The 16310-nt window shown below is 42.5% G+C and overlaps 1 protein-coding gene across 2 annotated transcripts in view; it reads right to left on the bottom strand.

Moving 5' to 3' along the window:
• LOC115087243 (unhealthy ribosome biogenesis protein 2 homolog) overlaps positions 1–16310 on the bottom strand; it is a 253889-nt gene that overhangs the window by 110030 nt on the left and 127549 nt on the right. For both annotated transcript variants that reach the window (XM_029594182.1, XM_029594180.1), the window contains one exon: positions 5245–5355. In XM_029594182.1, the coding sequence (XP_029450042.1) occupies positions 5245–5355 (111 nt within the window). The remainder of the gene's footprint in view (positions 1–5244; positions 5356–16310) is intronic.

Genomic DNA, 16310 nt, shown 5'->3' on the forward strand with positions numbered 1-16310 from the left:
AAAAAGTGATAATCTTTTGTACAGGTCCTTGGTGAGATCTCACCTGGAATACTGTGGTCAATTCTGGAAAATGTATCTCAAAAGGGACAGAGACAGGATGGAGGTGGTCCAGAGAAGGGCAACCAAAATGCTGGGTGGTCTCTATCAAATGTCTTATGAGGAGAGGTTGAAGGACCTAAGTACGTGTACCCTGGAGGAGAGGAGGTGCAGGGGAGATATGATACAGACCTTCAGGTATCTGAAAGGTTTTAATGATGCACAATCAACAACAAACCTTTTCCATTAGAAAGAAGTCAATAGAACTAGGGGTCATGAAAAACTCCAGGGAGGATGACTCAGAACCGTCAGGAAATATTTCTTCACAAAGAGGGTGGTGGATGCTTGGAATGCCCTTCTGGAGGAGGTGCTGAAGACAAAAACAGTGAAGGATTTCATAGGGGCATGTGATAAACACTGTGGATCCCTAAAGGCTAGAGGATGGAAATGAAAAAAAAAGTGCATGGGGGTAACTTGTTGGTGTGGTGGTTACTACCCTTAACCAATAAGTCTTCATACTTTTCATGAACTCCATCACTGCTCTCTGCTTCAACAGCAGGGGCAAAAGAGGAAAAGGAAAATTAGATTCAGACAGAAACCAACAAGGAAATTGAATTTTACGGTCTGAGAAAACAAATAAGCATGGGGGTAACTTGCTGATGCGGCCGTTACTAATCTTAACCAATAAAAGGTCGATTTTAAGACCCAAGCATGGTTCCCAGTGTGCACACATGGACATGCCGATTTTATAACATATGCGAGCCAGCACACGCATGTTATAAAATCCAAAGGCTTCACACACATGCGTGCCGGATTTTAAAATCCATATGTGCATATGTGGGCGGCCTGCGACTCACACGCATGGGGGGGGGGAATTTTACAAAGCAACAAGCAGCGACACAAGTAGGGCTTCCCCAGTTCCCTCCCAGTCCGGTCCAATTAAGTACAGGACTGGGAGAGAAGTTCCCTATACCACTATCTAACCTTCCTACCTTTTCCCCTCTCCTCCCTGAACCCTACCCTCTACCTAACGATTAGTTGTTTGTTTTGTGTTTTATTACTTACTTCAATTAAGGAGTTGAAGTAACTTCCACGTGCCGGCCGGCTGCCGGTGTGTCTCGGCCTGCCCCGCCCCCCCTGGCTCGCTCCTTTGGCATTATGCGCGTGGCCGAGCCCTTCCGAAAATGTGCACAGTGCGTGTAAAGCCCAGCCTTGCATGACTTCACTGGATTTATCCGAAGCCGGCGCTACTTTTGCCCTCAGTATGTCGGCAGTATGCCCTCAATAGTGAGGGCAAAAGTAGCGCCGGCGCCATTTTGAATATTGGCAATACGGCCCAAGTGCAGGAGGTCGCTCCTGGACCCCCGCTGGACTTTTGGCAAGTCTTGTGGGGGTCAGGAGGCCCCCCAAGCTGGCCAAAAGTCCCTGGGGGTCCAGCGGGGGTCCGGGAGCGATCTACTACACTCATGACGTCGGGTTACAGGAAACAAAATGGCGCCGGCACTACCTTTGCCCTGTCATATGGTAAGGGCAAAGGGCTACCGGCGCCATTTCTTTTAACGCAGCCGTGGCCCGAGAGCGGGAGATCGCGCCGGGACCCCCCCATTGGACCCCAGGTAATTTAAAATATTTTGGGGGGCTTCGGGAGGGTGGGGGATTTATTTTAAAGGGTCGGGGTGGGTTTTAGGGTGCCGGTTTTCCTGTCCAGAGGGTGGTTACTAAAATGGTCATTGGTCTTTCTTCTAAAAAACGATTTTTTGACGATAAATCAGGGGAATTGTTATTGTATCGCGGCTCTAACGATTTTTGACGATTTAAAATATATCTGACGATTGTTTTAAATCGTCAAAAAATGATTCACATCCCTAGTTTTAACTCCTAAAAAATGAGTGATAAACCAGGAATAAAAACCAGCACTAAAATTAGGGCGGGTGCACACAAACCCTTAAAAAAGAAACATGATGGCAGAAAAAGGCCATATGGCCCATCTAGTCTACCCATCCATCCAATTAATTTAGCATTATAATTCCTATCACTTCTTTAGAGATCCCCTACATTTCTTGAATTCAGTTACTGTTTTTGTCTCCACTGGGAGGTGGGTCCATGCATTCACTACCAACTCTGTAAAGAAATATTTCCTAAGATCTCCTGAGTCTACCCCCTTTCAACCTCATCGCATGACCCTAGTTCTAGAGTCTCCTTTCCATTGAAAGAGGCTCATCTCCTCTGTAGGGAAACATTTGAGATATTTGAATGTCTCTATCATATATCCCCCATCTCGCCTTTCCTCCAGGGTGTATATGTTTAGATCTCTAAGTCAATATGCTTTAGAAGAAAGATCAATGACCATTTTAGTAACCACCCTCTGGACAGACTCCATCCTGTTTATATCCTTTTGAAGGTGTGGTCTCCAGAATTCTACACAGTATTCCAAGTGAGGTCTCAGCAGGGACCTATACAGGGACAATATCATCTCCCTTTTTCTGCTGACCATTCCTCTCCCTATGCAGTCACTTTAACCGCCTGCTTGGCCACTTTAAGATCATCAGATACAATTACTCCCAGATCCAGCTCTTTTTTCATGCTAAGAAGAATTTCACAACTAGTACTAAACAGTATCTTTCCCTTGGGATTTTGAATCCTAAATGCATTACTCTGCATATTTTAGTATTAAATCTTAGCTGCCAGACCTTAGACCATTCCTTGAGCTTCGCTAGATCCCACCTCATGTTTTCCACATCTTCCTGGCTGACCACCCTATTACAGATTTTGGTATCATCTGCAAAAATAGAAACCTTTTCCGACAATTCTTCTGTTATGTTGCTCACAAAATTTTGAAGAAAACTGGTCCAAGGACCGATCCCTGAGACACACCACTAGTAATATCCCCCCTCCTCAGAGAAAACTCCATTTATCACTTTGTCGCCACCCACTCAATCAGTTTCTAATCCAGTCAGTTATTCTAGGTTCTATAATAAGGCGCTCAATTTATTTATAAGTCTTCTGTGCAGAACTGTGTCAAAGGCTTTGCTGAGATCCAAGTACACTATGTCTAGAACTCTCCCTTGATACAACTCTCTGGTCATCCAATCAAAGAAATTGATCAGATTTGTCTGACAAGATTTACCTCTGGTAAAAACATGCCCCTTTGGATCTTGAATCCACTGGATTCCAAAAATTGCCCTATCCTCTGTTTTAGCAGCAATCCCATTAGTTTGCTCATCACAGACCAACCAGTCTGTAGTTCCCAGCCTCCACTTTACTTTCACTTTTATGAATAAGAACCACATCCGCCCTTTCCCAGTCCTCTGGGACTATTCCAGACTCTAAAGAAGCATTGAAAAGGTCTGCCAGCAGAGTCGCCAGGATATCTCTAAGTTTCCTTAATACCCTCCGATGAATCCTATCACCTTATCTACTTTACGTTTAGTTAGCTCAGCATGAACATACTGTTCTGAAAATTGATTGGGGCTTTCCCCAGCAATGCAGGGAGCTGCATTAAAGAGCAGACAACTTAGAGCACATTTCCTTAATGCTGGAAATGTATCTCCTAAGTCAGAGCAGGAGTAAAACTTATCTCACATTTCTGATGGCATTGCTGTGCCCAGACTGATAGCTGCTTCTACCAGACTGGGCAAGGGCTAGATTAACTTTGTCCACCAGCAGTTTAATTTCTAATATAAGCTTGCATGGTAGGAGCCAACAGCATCACAGTGCTTCCCGACTTCGGCATACTGTTTAACTGTAGATGCTCACTCCAGAGAGCTTAGATTTGTTCAGCAAGTATTTTTTATAATTAACGCACTTTTTTTTTTTTTTACTCCTGCTTAATTTGCATCTACTAGCTTACTGCATTCCATGGGACCTCTGTTTTTAAAATGTACATTAAGTAAAGCTTGCGCTAAAATATAACTCAGATTTTAGCATGGGTTTTATTACATCAGCCCCATAATAGGGTTCAAAAAAGGATTGGACACGTTCCTGAAGGAAAAGTCCATAAATGGTTATTAGCCAGGTAGACTCAATAAAGTCAGCGCTTATCCCTGGGAGTAAGATCAGCTACTGAGGATCTGTCAGGTACATGTGACCCAGACTGGTCACTGTTGGAGACTGGATGCTAGGCTTGATGTTCCTTTAACTGACCCAGCATGGCATCTCTTATGTTCTTAATTATGAAGACGTTCACTTCTGATCAGCACTGCAGATATAGCACATCAAAAACAGAATTGATTTTTCTATCCACAGTCCCTGACTCCACATGCCATCCCCCAGATAAGTTTACATTTGAAAATCACACAATTCCTATAACCACTGTGCTAGAAATTTAGGGGTATTAATCAATTCAAAGCTCTCAATGACTGACAATATCTCTGCAATTGTAAAAAAAAATCCTTCTTCAAACTATAAATACTTAAAAAAACTAAAACTTCTTCTATTTCCTTCTGATTTCCATGCAGTGGTTCAAGCATTAATATGATCAAGTCTCGATTACTGTAACTCACTGTATCTAGGACTCCCCACTTTGACTACTCGCCTCTCTCCAACTCATTCAGAATTCAGCCGCTTGTATAATATCCAACTTACCTCGCAAGGAACACATTACACCTGCTCTACAAATTCTGCATTGGCTTCCCTTATCATATCGTATACAATTCAAAGTATTTATAATCATACACAATCTAATATACAATCCATCATTAGTTTGGTCATGCTCAATGTTAAGACTTTATCAACCTTCCCGTCAATTAAGATCAATGGACAAATGTATCGAAGTTTCTACAATAAAGATGGCAAGACTGGATCTGACTCACAAGCGTGCATTCTCTGTCGCTGGACCGATTTTGTGGAACTCACTCCCAGAACACATCCTCCTCATATCAAATACCAAAGAATTCAAAAAAGTACTTAAAAACATACTTCTGCACCCTTGCTTTTAATAATACATAACAATTCTCTCTATCCTATCAATTTCATTGCCCTCGCCTTTTAAGTACTTATTTTATTCTTTTTACTTTATCCTCTATCATTTCTATGATTGCCGTTTTTGCCTAACTAATTTTTATTAATTTATTTCTTTTATTGTCTTTTTTATTTGTTTGTACTGAAATTTAATGTATGTATACCATCTTGTAAACTGCTTAGATCTATAACCCAATTGTATAGGCGGTATATAAGGATTTTTCAATAAATAAATAAATAAATACTTACAACTAAGGCAGTGATTATCTGGGGAACTGTAAACCAGAACACTTTCTCAATGTCCCCACGTACAGGGCAACTCAGCAGCAGTTTCATTAATGTAGTGGATGACAGTACTTCCTATAAAGCAAAACATTACATCAGAAGCTGATGGGGAAAAATTAGACTACAAGAAATATTCTAGAATTCAACAGATAATGAAAAAATGCTTGTATAAGAGTTAAATTAATTTTGTACCCAAATAACTTGATTTATTTATTTAATTTATTAAGAACATTTTCAGCTTAATTTTAATTATTATGACTTTTTCAGCTTGCCACTATCTGACATTCTAGGTGAGGTGCATCCACAACAATAACAATCTAAAAACATAAAACAAACTTGCAAACATTGACGCTTATCCACAAGACGTTCAAATACTGGATATACTCTATTTGATATCCCTATGTTAAGTTTTTGAACCTTTTTGAAACCCTTATCTTGTTATCCTCCTTAACCTTGTAACCTTTGTATTTTTGTAAACCATTATGATGCCGAAACCGAATGACGGTATATAAAACTCGATAAATAAATAAATACTCCAAAATTTGTCCACAGCTACATGCCAAAAATACACTCCCACCTTACAGGAACCAAGTGCAGGAACTATTTAACCTCACAGATTCCAATTACCAAACTAACTCATAGCTCCAAAGACTTGAGCGAAAAAAAATGCTTTTAACTATTTCCTAAATATAAACAGAGATAATTCTGATCTCAATGCATAAGAAAGGGAATCCACAGCTGGGGACCAGCAACCATAGAGATTTTGACTCGGGTTTCAGCCAGCCAAATCTGTCACACAGAAGGAATATCTAGCAATTTTGACAAGCAGACTTGAATAAACAAGATGGTCTGTACTTTTATGAAAGCAATACCAGAGTCTCGAATTTTATATGCCATAAGATTAGGAGCCAGTTATAAGGAGCACAAAAATGATGTAATATGCTTCCTATTTATTTTATTTATTTGGTCTTATATACCGTCACTCGGCTTCCATCGTAACGTTTTACAATAATAAATACATTATAAACAGTAAAACAGTCAGGTAAAATATAAGACAAATATAAAACTTAAGATTACAACTAATAGCGACATTTCATAAAATGATCCTAAACTACATCAAAAAACTCCTGTTCACTCCTCCTCCTGTCTCCTAAAATAAGCTACTATGTAAACTCTAAAAAATACCTAAAACCTAAAACAGTAAAATCAGAGCGTTAATACATAAAACAGTAAAAATAGAGTATAAAAAAGATTTCAAGACTGATTGGAGTATGCCTCCTTAAAAAGCCATGTTTTCAATCCTTTTTTAAACTGTTTAAAATTCACCTCCATTCTGATTTCTACCGGGAGCATGGTCCATAAATTTGGGCCTGCGAATGCGAGGGCTCTCTCACTTGATTTTGTTGAGCTGATTGAACTGAAGGTATTATTAAGTAGCCCTTTATTAGCGGATGCAGATTTCTCTGAGGAATGTGTAATTTAATAGCTGCGTTTAGCCAATCTACCTGGTCTCTATAAATCAACTTATGTAAAATGAAGAGAGATTTAAATTTGACTCTGTATTCTATTGGTAACCAGTGCAAATTAATTAAGGTTGGTGTAATATGTTCACTTTTCCTTTTCCCAGTCAAAATGCGTGCTGCCACGTTCTGAAGTATCTGTAAAGGCCGGATAGTGGAAGCAGGTAATCCTAATGGTAAGGAGTTACAGTAATCCAAACTGCCAAATAGTAATGATTGTAAAACTGTACGAAAATCATTCAGCTCAAGAAAGGGTTTCAGTCACTGTAGAATTAGAAGATTTGCATATCCTTCTTTTACTTGTGTTGTAACGTGTTTTTTAAAGCTGAATTCTGAGACTAGGATAACGCCCAGATCCCTGATATTATCTGCAAATTTGAGTATTGTATTGTCCTCTAACATAATCTGATTGCTGTTTCTTGGAGATATTTTCTTTTCAAGAAGTATAATTTCTGTCTTCTCAACATTCAATATCAATCTCATCTGTGAGAGTACTTGCTTTATAACTTTCAGATACAATGACACGAGCTTGCCGGCTTTTTCCACCGAATCATCAATTGGGACTAAAAACTGTATGTCATCAGTGTATAAAAATTAATTATGCCCAGTTGTGATAGCAGATGACACAGTGGAAACATGTAGATGTTAAACAGCAGAATGTGAGCAGCAACATTTATGGTTGGGTGGAACAGACATGAAAAATAAATGTGCTAATTGTTCAATAATAAAAAAGAGATATGAGAACGTTTCATGATGCATAATGTTCTGCTTTAACTACAGGTACTAACCAATGCCAAGGCAGATTTCAAAATTCTCAATGACATCACAAAATGCTCTGATCTCTCAAGAGATTTCAACTTAATGAGCCTGGCTTATTTCCCTATAGCAAATAAGGAGAAAGGACTCTAAAGCAAAGGGGGGAGTCAAAAGCACACAGATTTCATGAGCCAAATGGTGGTCTACCTTATGTGGTAGAAATTTGAATGAAAAGCAAATTTGTTAACTTATCAACAGGGTTCTTCATAGACAGCAGGATGAATCAAACATAACCTGTGGATGAAGTCATCTGATGGCACCAACCTGGATCCAGCTCTTAGAGCTCAATAACATCCTACTGAGGATGCTATGCAAGGGAGTTCCTGCACCTGCACCCTGCCTTGTGCGTCCCTCATTCTCTTCCAAAGTTTAAATTTTAGCAAAGTAGTCAACTCAACCAGGGAGACAAATGGGTATTAAGAATGTCTGATTTAACTTTCTGCCTATGGATTAACTTGTTTGCAGGAAAGCAAACTTACTTTCTCCATTGACCAGCAGGCATGAATCAGCCATAATACATGGCTGATTCATGCCTGCAGGGCAACCCAAGATAAGGGTTGCCCTGCAGAGCAAGTACTGAAACAGTCAACCAGGACCCTACCAGTTGGGCGTGGGCTACTGGGTAAACAGGCTGAACAGAACTACTTGTAGAAATTTACTATCTCTTGTAAACATGCTGTCTAGACAGGATGCAGATGTATGACCCGACCTAAGGCCCTTGATGCAGAGTCCTTCTACATGGGTTCCCCACTTCAGAATGGATGTATCCATGGTTAGGACAATCTGAAGTAGAGGAATTTGGAAAGGTATACTTCTGATAATAACAACTACATATAGGATTTAATACTTCAAACTAGACTGAACAGACCAAATTGCTTTATTAAGATTTACAAATCTGGAAAAAATATTAAATAATATCACAGATCACATACATCAAAAAATACATTAGAAAATACATGTACACACATTTTTAAAAAAATACAAAAAATATATACAAAAACTATTTCTCAACAGCAATGATCAAGAATCAACCATGCTCACAATCATTCACAACCATTCATACTCATTTATAAAAACATATCTAACTTATGACACTGCTAAGAACTAGACAGATATTTATCTATGATTCCTTCTTTTATCTCATGAAGTAATTTTCCTGTGTACCCCTTTCAGAAAACCCTGACAATGGGCCCTGTTGTTTTGCCGAATTGGCTTCTTCAAGGGGATTGGTATATTTCTTCCTTCAACCTAAAAAAACAGTCATTCGTTTATTTTCCACTCGAAAAATGTTTCAGTTTTTCTCCAGAGTTTGTAATCGGTCACTTCATGCTGTTTAACTATTTTTTTGAATGCAGTGCACATCATAAATTAAATAAAGATGACTTTTCCATCATCTAAAAAATTAAAAACTAAGGGGTAGATTTTGAAAAAATACCCGGCGCATGCATGTTATAAAATCCAAGGTGGCGCGCACAAGGGTAGGTAGAAATTTGCATGTTTCGTGCAGCGATGAGATCGGGCCTCCCCCAATTCTCTCCCAGTCCGCACCATTTTGATTACTGGCAGCCAACGGCCCAAGTGCAGGAGATCGCTCCCGGAACCCCGCTGGACCACCAGGGACTTTTGGCAGATCTTGGGGGGAGGGGGGGGGGGTCAGGAAGGTGGGGGTTGTAGTTAGTTTTTTAGGTTTTTTTTTATATTCGCTCCATAAGACACACAGACATTTTCCCCCCACTTTTGGGGGGAAAAAAGTGCGTCTTACAGAGCGAAAAATACAGTATTTTTTAGGCACAGAAGAAAGGCTGTAGGAGTTCCATTTCACCAGCAGGGAAGTGTTACCAGAATGCATCCAAAATGTGAGGCACTGGCATGGCAGGGAGGCAAGGCCAGGTTTAAGCAAGAGAAAAACACAGATCCATGCTGATGAAGAGTTCTACCTCCAGGGAAGCCAGGCCCATCAGCATAAGATAGGAGGGGTGAGGGAGTGAATGAGAGGGGAGGGAAATGAACTCAAAAGAAGGGAGGGAAGAGAAAAGAGAAGAGTAAGAGGGAAGGGAGGGGTGAGAGAAAAAAAGAAGGGGAACAAGAGAAATGGAAGGCAGTGAGTGAGGGAAGGGAATAGAAGAAGGCCAAAGCAGTATGGAGAGGAGAAGAGAGTGAAAAGAGGGCAAGATTGAGTGGGAGGGGAGGGTATATTCCCCAAGTCAACATGATTAATAGCAGTTTATGGACTTCTCCGTCAGGAACTTATCCATAACTTTTTTTAAACCCAGCTACAGTAACTTCCTTAACCACATCCTATGGCAATGAATTCCAGAGTTTAATTGTGCATTGAGTGAAAAAGAAATGTCTTCAATTTATGTTTAAATCTGTTTATTATTATTGAAGTATAACAACATTCGAAAATACAGATATGTACTGGTAGCTTTGACTTTGAGCCAACCAGATATGTATAGTAAGAATATTACAAAAGAAAAGAACAAATTCTCACAGTTATAAACTGCCCCCCCCCCATGAGAAGTAACCACTGTTCTATCTAGTCAGTAAGTGTTCAAGAATACATTTCTAGCACATGAAGAGAGAGAATTTATATATGTCCAATGTCCAATATTTTCTGCTTCTTTCTAGGAGAACTGTTTTCCAACTATTGTTTCCAATACCAAAAGAAAATATGATCACATCACACCCATCTGCTCCTCTTTAAATTGGCTCCCTATATATTAAAATTCAAGTATAATTTGGATATAATCCAGCGTCAAGATTTCTTAACTGGAAAGATTAGAATATATCTTTTCAAAAAACTAGGCAATTGTGAGACTGCGCCTATGGCCTCAGGAACAGCTTCAGGAATCAAGTCTTGATTAACTTGGTTCAGGTGCAATTATTTATTTAGTGTGTGTCATACCACTTCTGCTCCTTGTGACTCTGGGCAAGTCACTTTACCCTCCACTGCCTCAGGTATAAACTTAGGGGCAGATTTTCATACTCCGCGAATAGGCCTACTTTTGTTTGCGCTCCAGGCGCAAACAAAAGTACGCTGGATTTTAGTAGATACGCGCGGAGCCGCGCGTATCTGCTAAAAACCTGGATCGGCGCGCGCAAGGCTATCGATTTTGTATAGCCGGCGCGCGCCGAGCCGCGCAGCCTACCCCCGTTCCCTCCGAGGCCGCTCCGAAATCGGAGCGGCCTCGGAGGGAACTTCCTTTTGCCCTCCCCTCACCTTCCCCTCCCTTCCCCTACCTAACCCACCCACCCGGCCCTGTCTAAGCCCCCACCTTACCTTTGTCGGGGGATTTACGCCTCCCAGAGGGAGGCGTAAATCCCCGCGCGCCAGCGGGCCTCTTGCGCGCCGGGCCGCGACCTGGGGGCAGGTACGGAGGGCGCGGCCACGCCCCCGGACCGCCCCGGGCCGTAGCCACGCCCCCATACCCGCACCCAAAACGCTGCCGACACACCCCCGAAACGCCGCGACGACCGGGCCCGCCCCCGACACGCCCCCCTCGGAGAACCCCGGGACTTACGCGAGTCCCGGGGCTCTGCGCGCGCCGGTAGGCCTATGTAAAATAGGCTCACCGGCGCGCAGGGCCCTGCTCGCCTAAATCCGCCCGGTTTTGGGCGGATTTAGGCGAGCAGGGCTCTGAAAATCCGCCCCTCAGATTGTAAGCCCTGTGAGAACAGGGAAATAACTACATTAAATATCCTCAAAAGATTAAAACCGCTCCTATTCCCAAAAGATTTTAGAACCATTTTACAGGCACTTGCCCTGTCAAAATTAGACTACTGCAACTCACTATTTTTAGGCCTACCCGCAAATGTTACTAGACCTTTGCAACTTCTGCAAAATTCAGCAGCTAGACTATTGACAGGAACTAGAAGATCCGAACATATCTCCCCAATATTGAAGGAACTCCATTGGCTACTTGTCAAATACAGGGCCCAGCATAAAATCCTGTCCCTAATTCATAAAACCCTTTACAATGAAAAAATTGAATGGCTAACTTCATCACTTCATTTCCATATCCCTTCTAGAATTACTAGATCAACCGGAACAGGTATGTTGCCAATTCCTTCCCCTAAAATTGCCCATCTAAATAACGTAAGAGAAAGGACTATCTCTATTGCTGGACCCAACTATGGAACTCTATTCCACAGGAACTACGATTAGAAGCAGATATCAAATTATTTAAAAAGGGCATTAAAACTTGGCTTTTTAAACAAGCCTTCCAAGAACTGTTAACAGAATGAGTTCAAACTACTGATTTTATACCAAGGTAATGTATATATTTTTGACTTTATTATCTTTACTCCTACTATTCTGTCTCTATAATTGATTACATTTTTAGATTATTTAGCCTATTTTAATTTACTATCTATTATGTACATTATGAAACTATGTAGCTACTTCCTTTCTTCTTTTGGAAATATAAATATTTTTAAATGAATATTTGCGAACTACTGTAAACCGATTTGATATGCTCGCATGAAAATTCGTTATATAAAAATTATTAATAAATAAATGTAATCCGCTTTGAAGTGCCGAAAAGCAGAATCTAAAAATCTGATAAATAAATTAAAAAGTGCATAAATCAAGTAATAGCTCACCTTGCATCAGGCATACATATTTGACATACAGCATTTATTTATTTGGAACTTTTATATACCGACATTCATGTGCAAAAGTACATATCATATCGGTTTACAGCGAAACGAGAGAAGCATAAACAAATGCGTTACATCGAACAAGGGTTATGGGAACTGGGATCAAAATTACAAAGAAATACTGGAGTACATTTTCAAAAACAGCACGCGCGCGAACAAAAGTACGCTGGATTTTATAAGATGCGCGCATAGCCGTGCGTATCTTATAAAATCCGGGGTCGGAGCGGCCTCAGAGGGAACTTTCCTTTCGCCTCTCTCCCCTACCTAACCCCCCCCCCCCCCCCCCCCCGGCCCTATCTAAACCCCCCCCCACCATTGTCGGCAGATTTACGCCTGCCTCTGGCAAGTGTAAATCTGTGCGTGCCAGCGGGCTGCTGGCGCGCCATCACCCGACCCGGGGGCTGATTTGGAGGCCTTGACCACGCCCCCGACACGCCTCCAGCCCCGCCCCGAAATTCGCACTGCCCACCCGACACGCCCCCAGCACAAAGCCCCAGGACTTACGCGCGTCCCGAGGCTTGCGCGCGCCGCCGAGCCTATGCAAAATAGGCTCGGTGCGCGCAGGGGCCTTTTAAGAGGATTACGCGCACTATGTTCTTCCTGATACATAACAGGGTGGCAAAAACTGACTTAGATAGAAAAGATATCCTGAAGGAAACAGATCCAAAGTAACTAGTATCTAGTGGGTTGAGGTGATAGTGAGAGGCAAGACCTGTCTGCGAGGTAGAATCATTGTTTAGAGTTCAGAAAACTTGACTGAAAGAGTAGTCCAGTTATAATAGAAAAGGCAGATGGATGGATCATCTGAATTTACTGAAAAGCTTTAAAGAGCCAGGTTTTGAGGTTTTTTTTGAAGGTTGTCAGGCAACTTTCTTGCCGGAGGGCTGGCGGGAGAGCATTCCTTTGCAAAGGGCCAGCTGTGGAAAGAGCTCGTTTCCTTAAGGAGGATTTGACAGGGGGGGCGTAGAGTGTGTCTCTATAAGCAGATCTGATCGGTCTAGTGGGATTGTGGTGACAAAGAGGGATATTTTGATCAGGTGGGGTGAGATTGTGTAAGGCTTTGTGTATAATCATTAGGACTTTATACTGGATTCTAAATTTGATTGGGAGCCAGTGAAGGTTACGCAGGATGTGTGTGATGTGCTCTCTTTTGCTGGTCTTTGTCAAAATCCTCGCCATAGCGTTCTGCAGCATCTGCAGGGGTTTGATGGTGTTTGCTGGTAGACCGAGAAGAAGCGAATTGCAGTAATCTATTTTCGAAAAAATGATGGCTTGAAGAACAGAGCGGTAGCTTGAATTGCTCTGTTCAATTCAAGCCATCATTCATATGGAACCTCCCTTCTGGGTGAAGGGAGATTCCATATGAATGGAACCTCCCTTCACCCAGAATCCCTTGCAGTCTTCTGTCTTAAGGAGGCCTGGGTTAAAAGCATGATATGTGGCAGACCAGTTCCGCATGGGCTGGTCCAGACTGTCTAGGAACTGCTCCAGAAGTATTTGATGAGCTACTTCCAGTCCTGATCTTGCCTCCAGCTGGAGCCATGTCTATCCGGAATCTTTCAAACGATGAAAGAGGTTTCTGGGTCTCTCCCTGGGCTGTAGAGCTGCCTGTCAGAACTGCTGCCGATAGCATTCTGGGGAGTATCCCGCTCTTTGTAGTATAGCGGCCTTGACGTCCTCATAGGAAGCCCTCCCATTTGGATTAGCAGCCTGGAATGCTTCTTGACTTTTGTCTGTGAGTAAATTAGACAAGTAAATTGTCCAGCTGGTCTTTGGCCAGGCCAACAGGTGGGCGGTGCGTTCAAAGTTCTTTAGAAAGACCTCTGGGTCCTCTCCTCCCTTCATCTTAAACAGGATATGTGAAGGTAAAGGTTCCTGAGGGATTCTGGAAATAGTCACTTGTAGGGCCTCAGCTAGCTGAGGCAAGACTGCGCTTTGTTGTATTAATTGGTCTTGTAGCCGCTGCTATTTATCTATTTGTGTTTGCATAACATTTTATACAGCTGTTGCTGTCCTGAGGCCAGGGCCTGTATTGCTTGCTCCATTTTATCTCTCTTTGGGGCCAGCTCCCAAACGGATAATTCACATGAGGCAGAGAATACAAAAAACACCTATCTGACTTTAATTTACTACTTGACCCCTGAGTGCTCAGGTGGGATTAGACCCCTTGGCCTGCTATAGTAGAAATTGAAGTCAGAAGGCCCCAGGGAAAAAAAAAAACAAACTCTGCAAGCAGATTTTTTTTTTCTTATTCTGGAAGGTTGTTGGTTTTTATTTGTGATTCGTCCTTAAGCAAAAAAAATCCACGAACTGACACCACATGTAGAGTATTCGGGCTGACTGTGGCTGAAGGAACAGTTTCAGGAATACCACAAAACTTGACTAATTTGGTTCGGGTGCAATTATTTATTTACAGTGCATAAATCTAAGTAATAGCTCACCTTACATCAGGCACACAATTAGGTAGACATACAACAAACGGATATCCTGTGAGGTCCTACCATTTCCCCTGAGGACCCCCCCCCCCCCCCCAAGCTCTCTAGGCTTGGGCTCATATGGCAGAGTGAAGGGAACTTCCCTTCACCCAGAAGCCCTTGCAGTCTTCTGCCTTAAGGAGGCCTAGGTTAAAAGACTGAACGGGCTCCTTAAGGTAGAATGAGGGAATTGTCGGTATACTCCATCACAGAGACATCAGCATGTATGACATAATGAAGGTATAATGGAAACACAACAACTACCTCATATCAACAGTCACAATAAAAGGAGGTGTCAATAAGCCAATCCCCTAGATGTCTAAGATTAGCACTATGGTTATATATACTCGAATGTATGGTAGTCCCTGCCTCCCTTTACCTCATCAATTGAGGTAAAGATATTCTAGGTTTTTTTTTCCTTTCTATAAAAAATCTTGCAGCTCTTTATGAAGCTTTCAAATGCATCTATTAGTGAGAACTAGGGGTAACTCATTTAATACTTAGAGCCAACTGGGGAAGATAGTCATTTTAAATAACTGAATTCTACCTCCTAAAGATATCACCAAGTGCTTCCACTTTCGCAAAATAGCTCTTGTAACATCCTGTAGTTTAGCAATATTAACAGTATGTAACAAATATAAGTCATTAGGCATCCAAATACCCATAGGGGCGGATTTTAAAAGGGCCGCGCGCGTAAATCCTTCCGGATTTTTGCGCGCCGGCGCGCCTATTTTGCATAGGCCGCCGGCGCGCATATTTTGCATAGGCCGCCGGCGCGCATAAAGCCCCGGGACGCGCGTAAGTCCTGGGGCTTTCGAAAAGGGGCAGGAGGGGGTGTGTCCGGGGCGTCCCCGAAACGACACGGCATTTCGGGGGCGTGCCGCGGCGTTTCGGGGGCAGGCCCGGGGGCGTAGTCGAGGCCTCCGGACCAGCCCCCGGGACCGGAGGACGGAGCGGGGATGCCGGCGACGCGCGCAAAGTTAAGGGGGGGTTTAGATAGGGCCGGGGGGGTGGGTTAGGTAGGGGAAGAGAGGGGAAGGTGGGGGGAGGGCGAAGAAAAGTTCCCTCCGAGGCCGCTCCGAAATCGGAGCGGCCTCGGAGGGAACATGCAGCTCGCGCTGGGCTCGGCGCGCACAGGTTGCACAAATGTGCACCCCCTTGCGCGCGCTGACCCTGGATTTTATAAGATACGCGCAGCTACGCGCGTATCTTATAAAATCCAGCGTACTTCTGTTCGCGCCTGGTGCGCGAACAAAAGTACGCGCTCGCGTATTTTTTAAAAATCTGCCCCATATATTTCATCTGACTCACTAACCATTTTAAAGGAAATCCACCCTCCCAATCTTTGGCACCCTCATTTCCAATTGCCATAGCTTCACAATTATCCAAATTGAATTTCAGATTCTCCCATTTACCTTAGTAGGAAAGTTCTTGTAATAATGGTTGAAGAGACAATTGGGGTTTCGTAATATATAAAATAAATCATCATCAAAGGCAGCAATCTTGAATGTACAGTCCCTTATAGAGATTCCAGGGACATTCTCATCTGCGAGAATTTTAC

This window comes from Rhinatrema bivittatum, chromosome 3, assembly GCF_901001135.1.
Source record: "Rhinatrema bivittatum chromosome 3, aRhiBiv1.1, whole genome shotgun sequence".
Taxonomy (NCBI): domain Eukaryota; kingdom Metazoa; phylum Chordata; class Amphibia; order Gymnophiona; family Rhinatrematidae; genus Rhinatrema; species Rhinatrema bivittatum.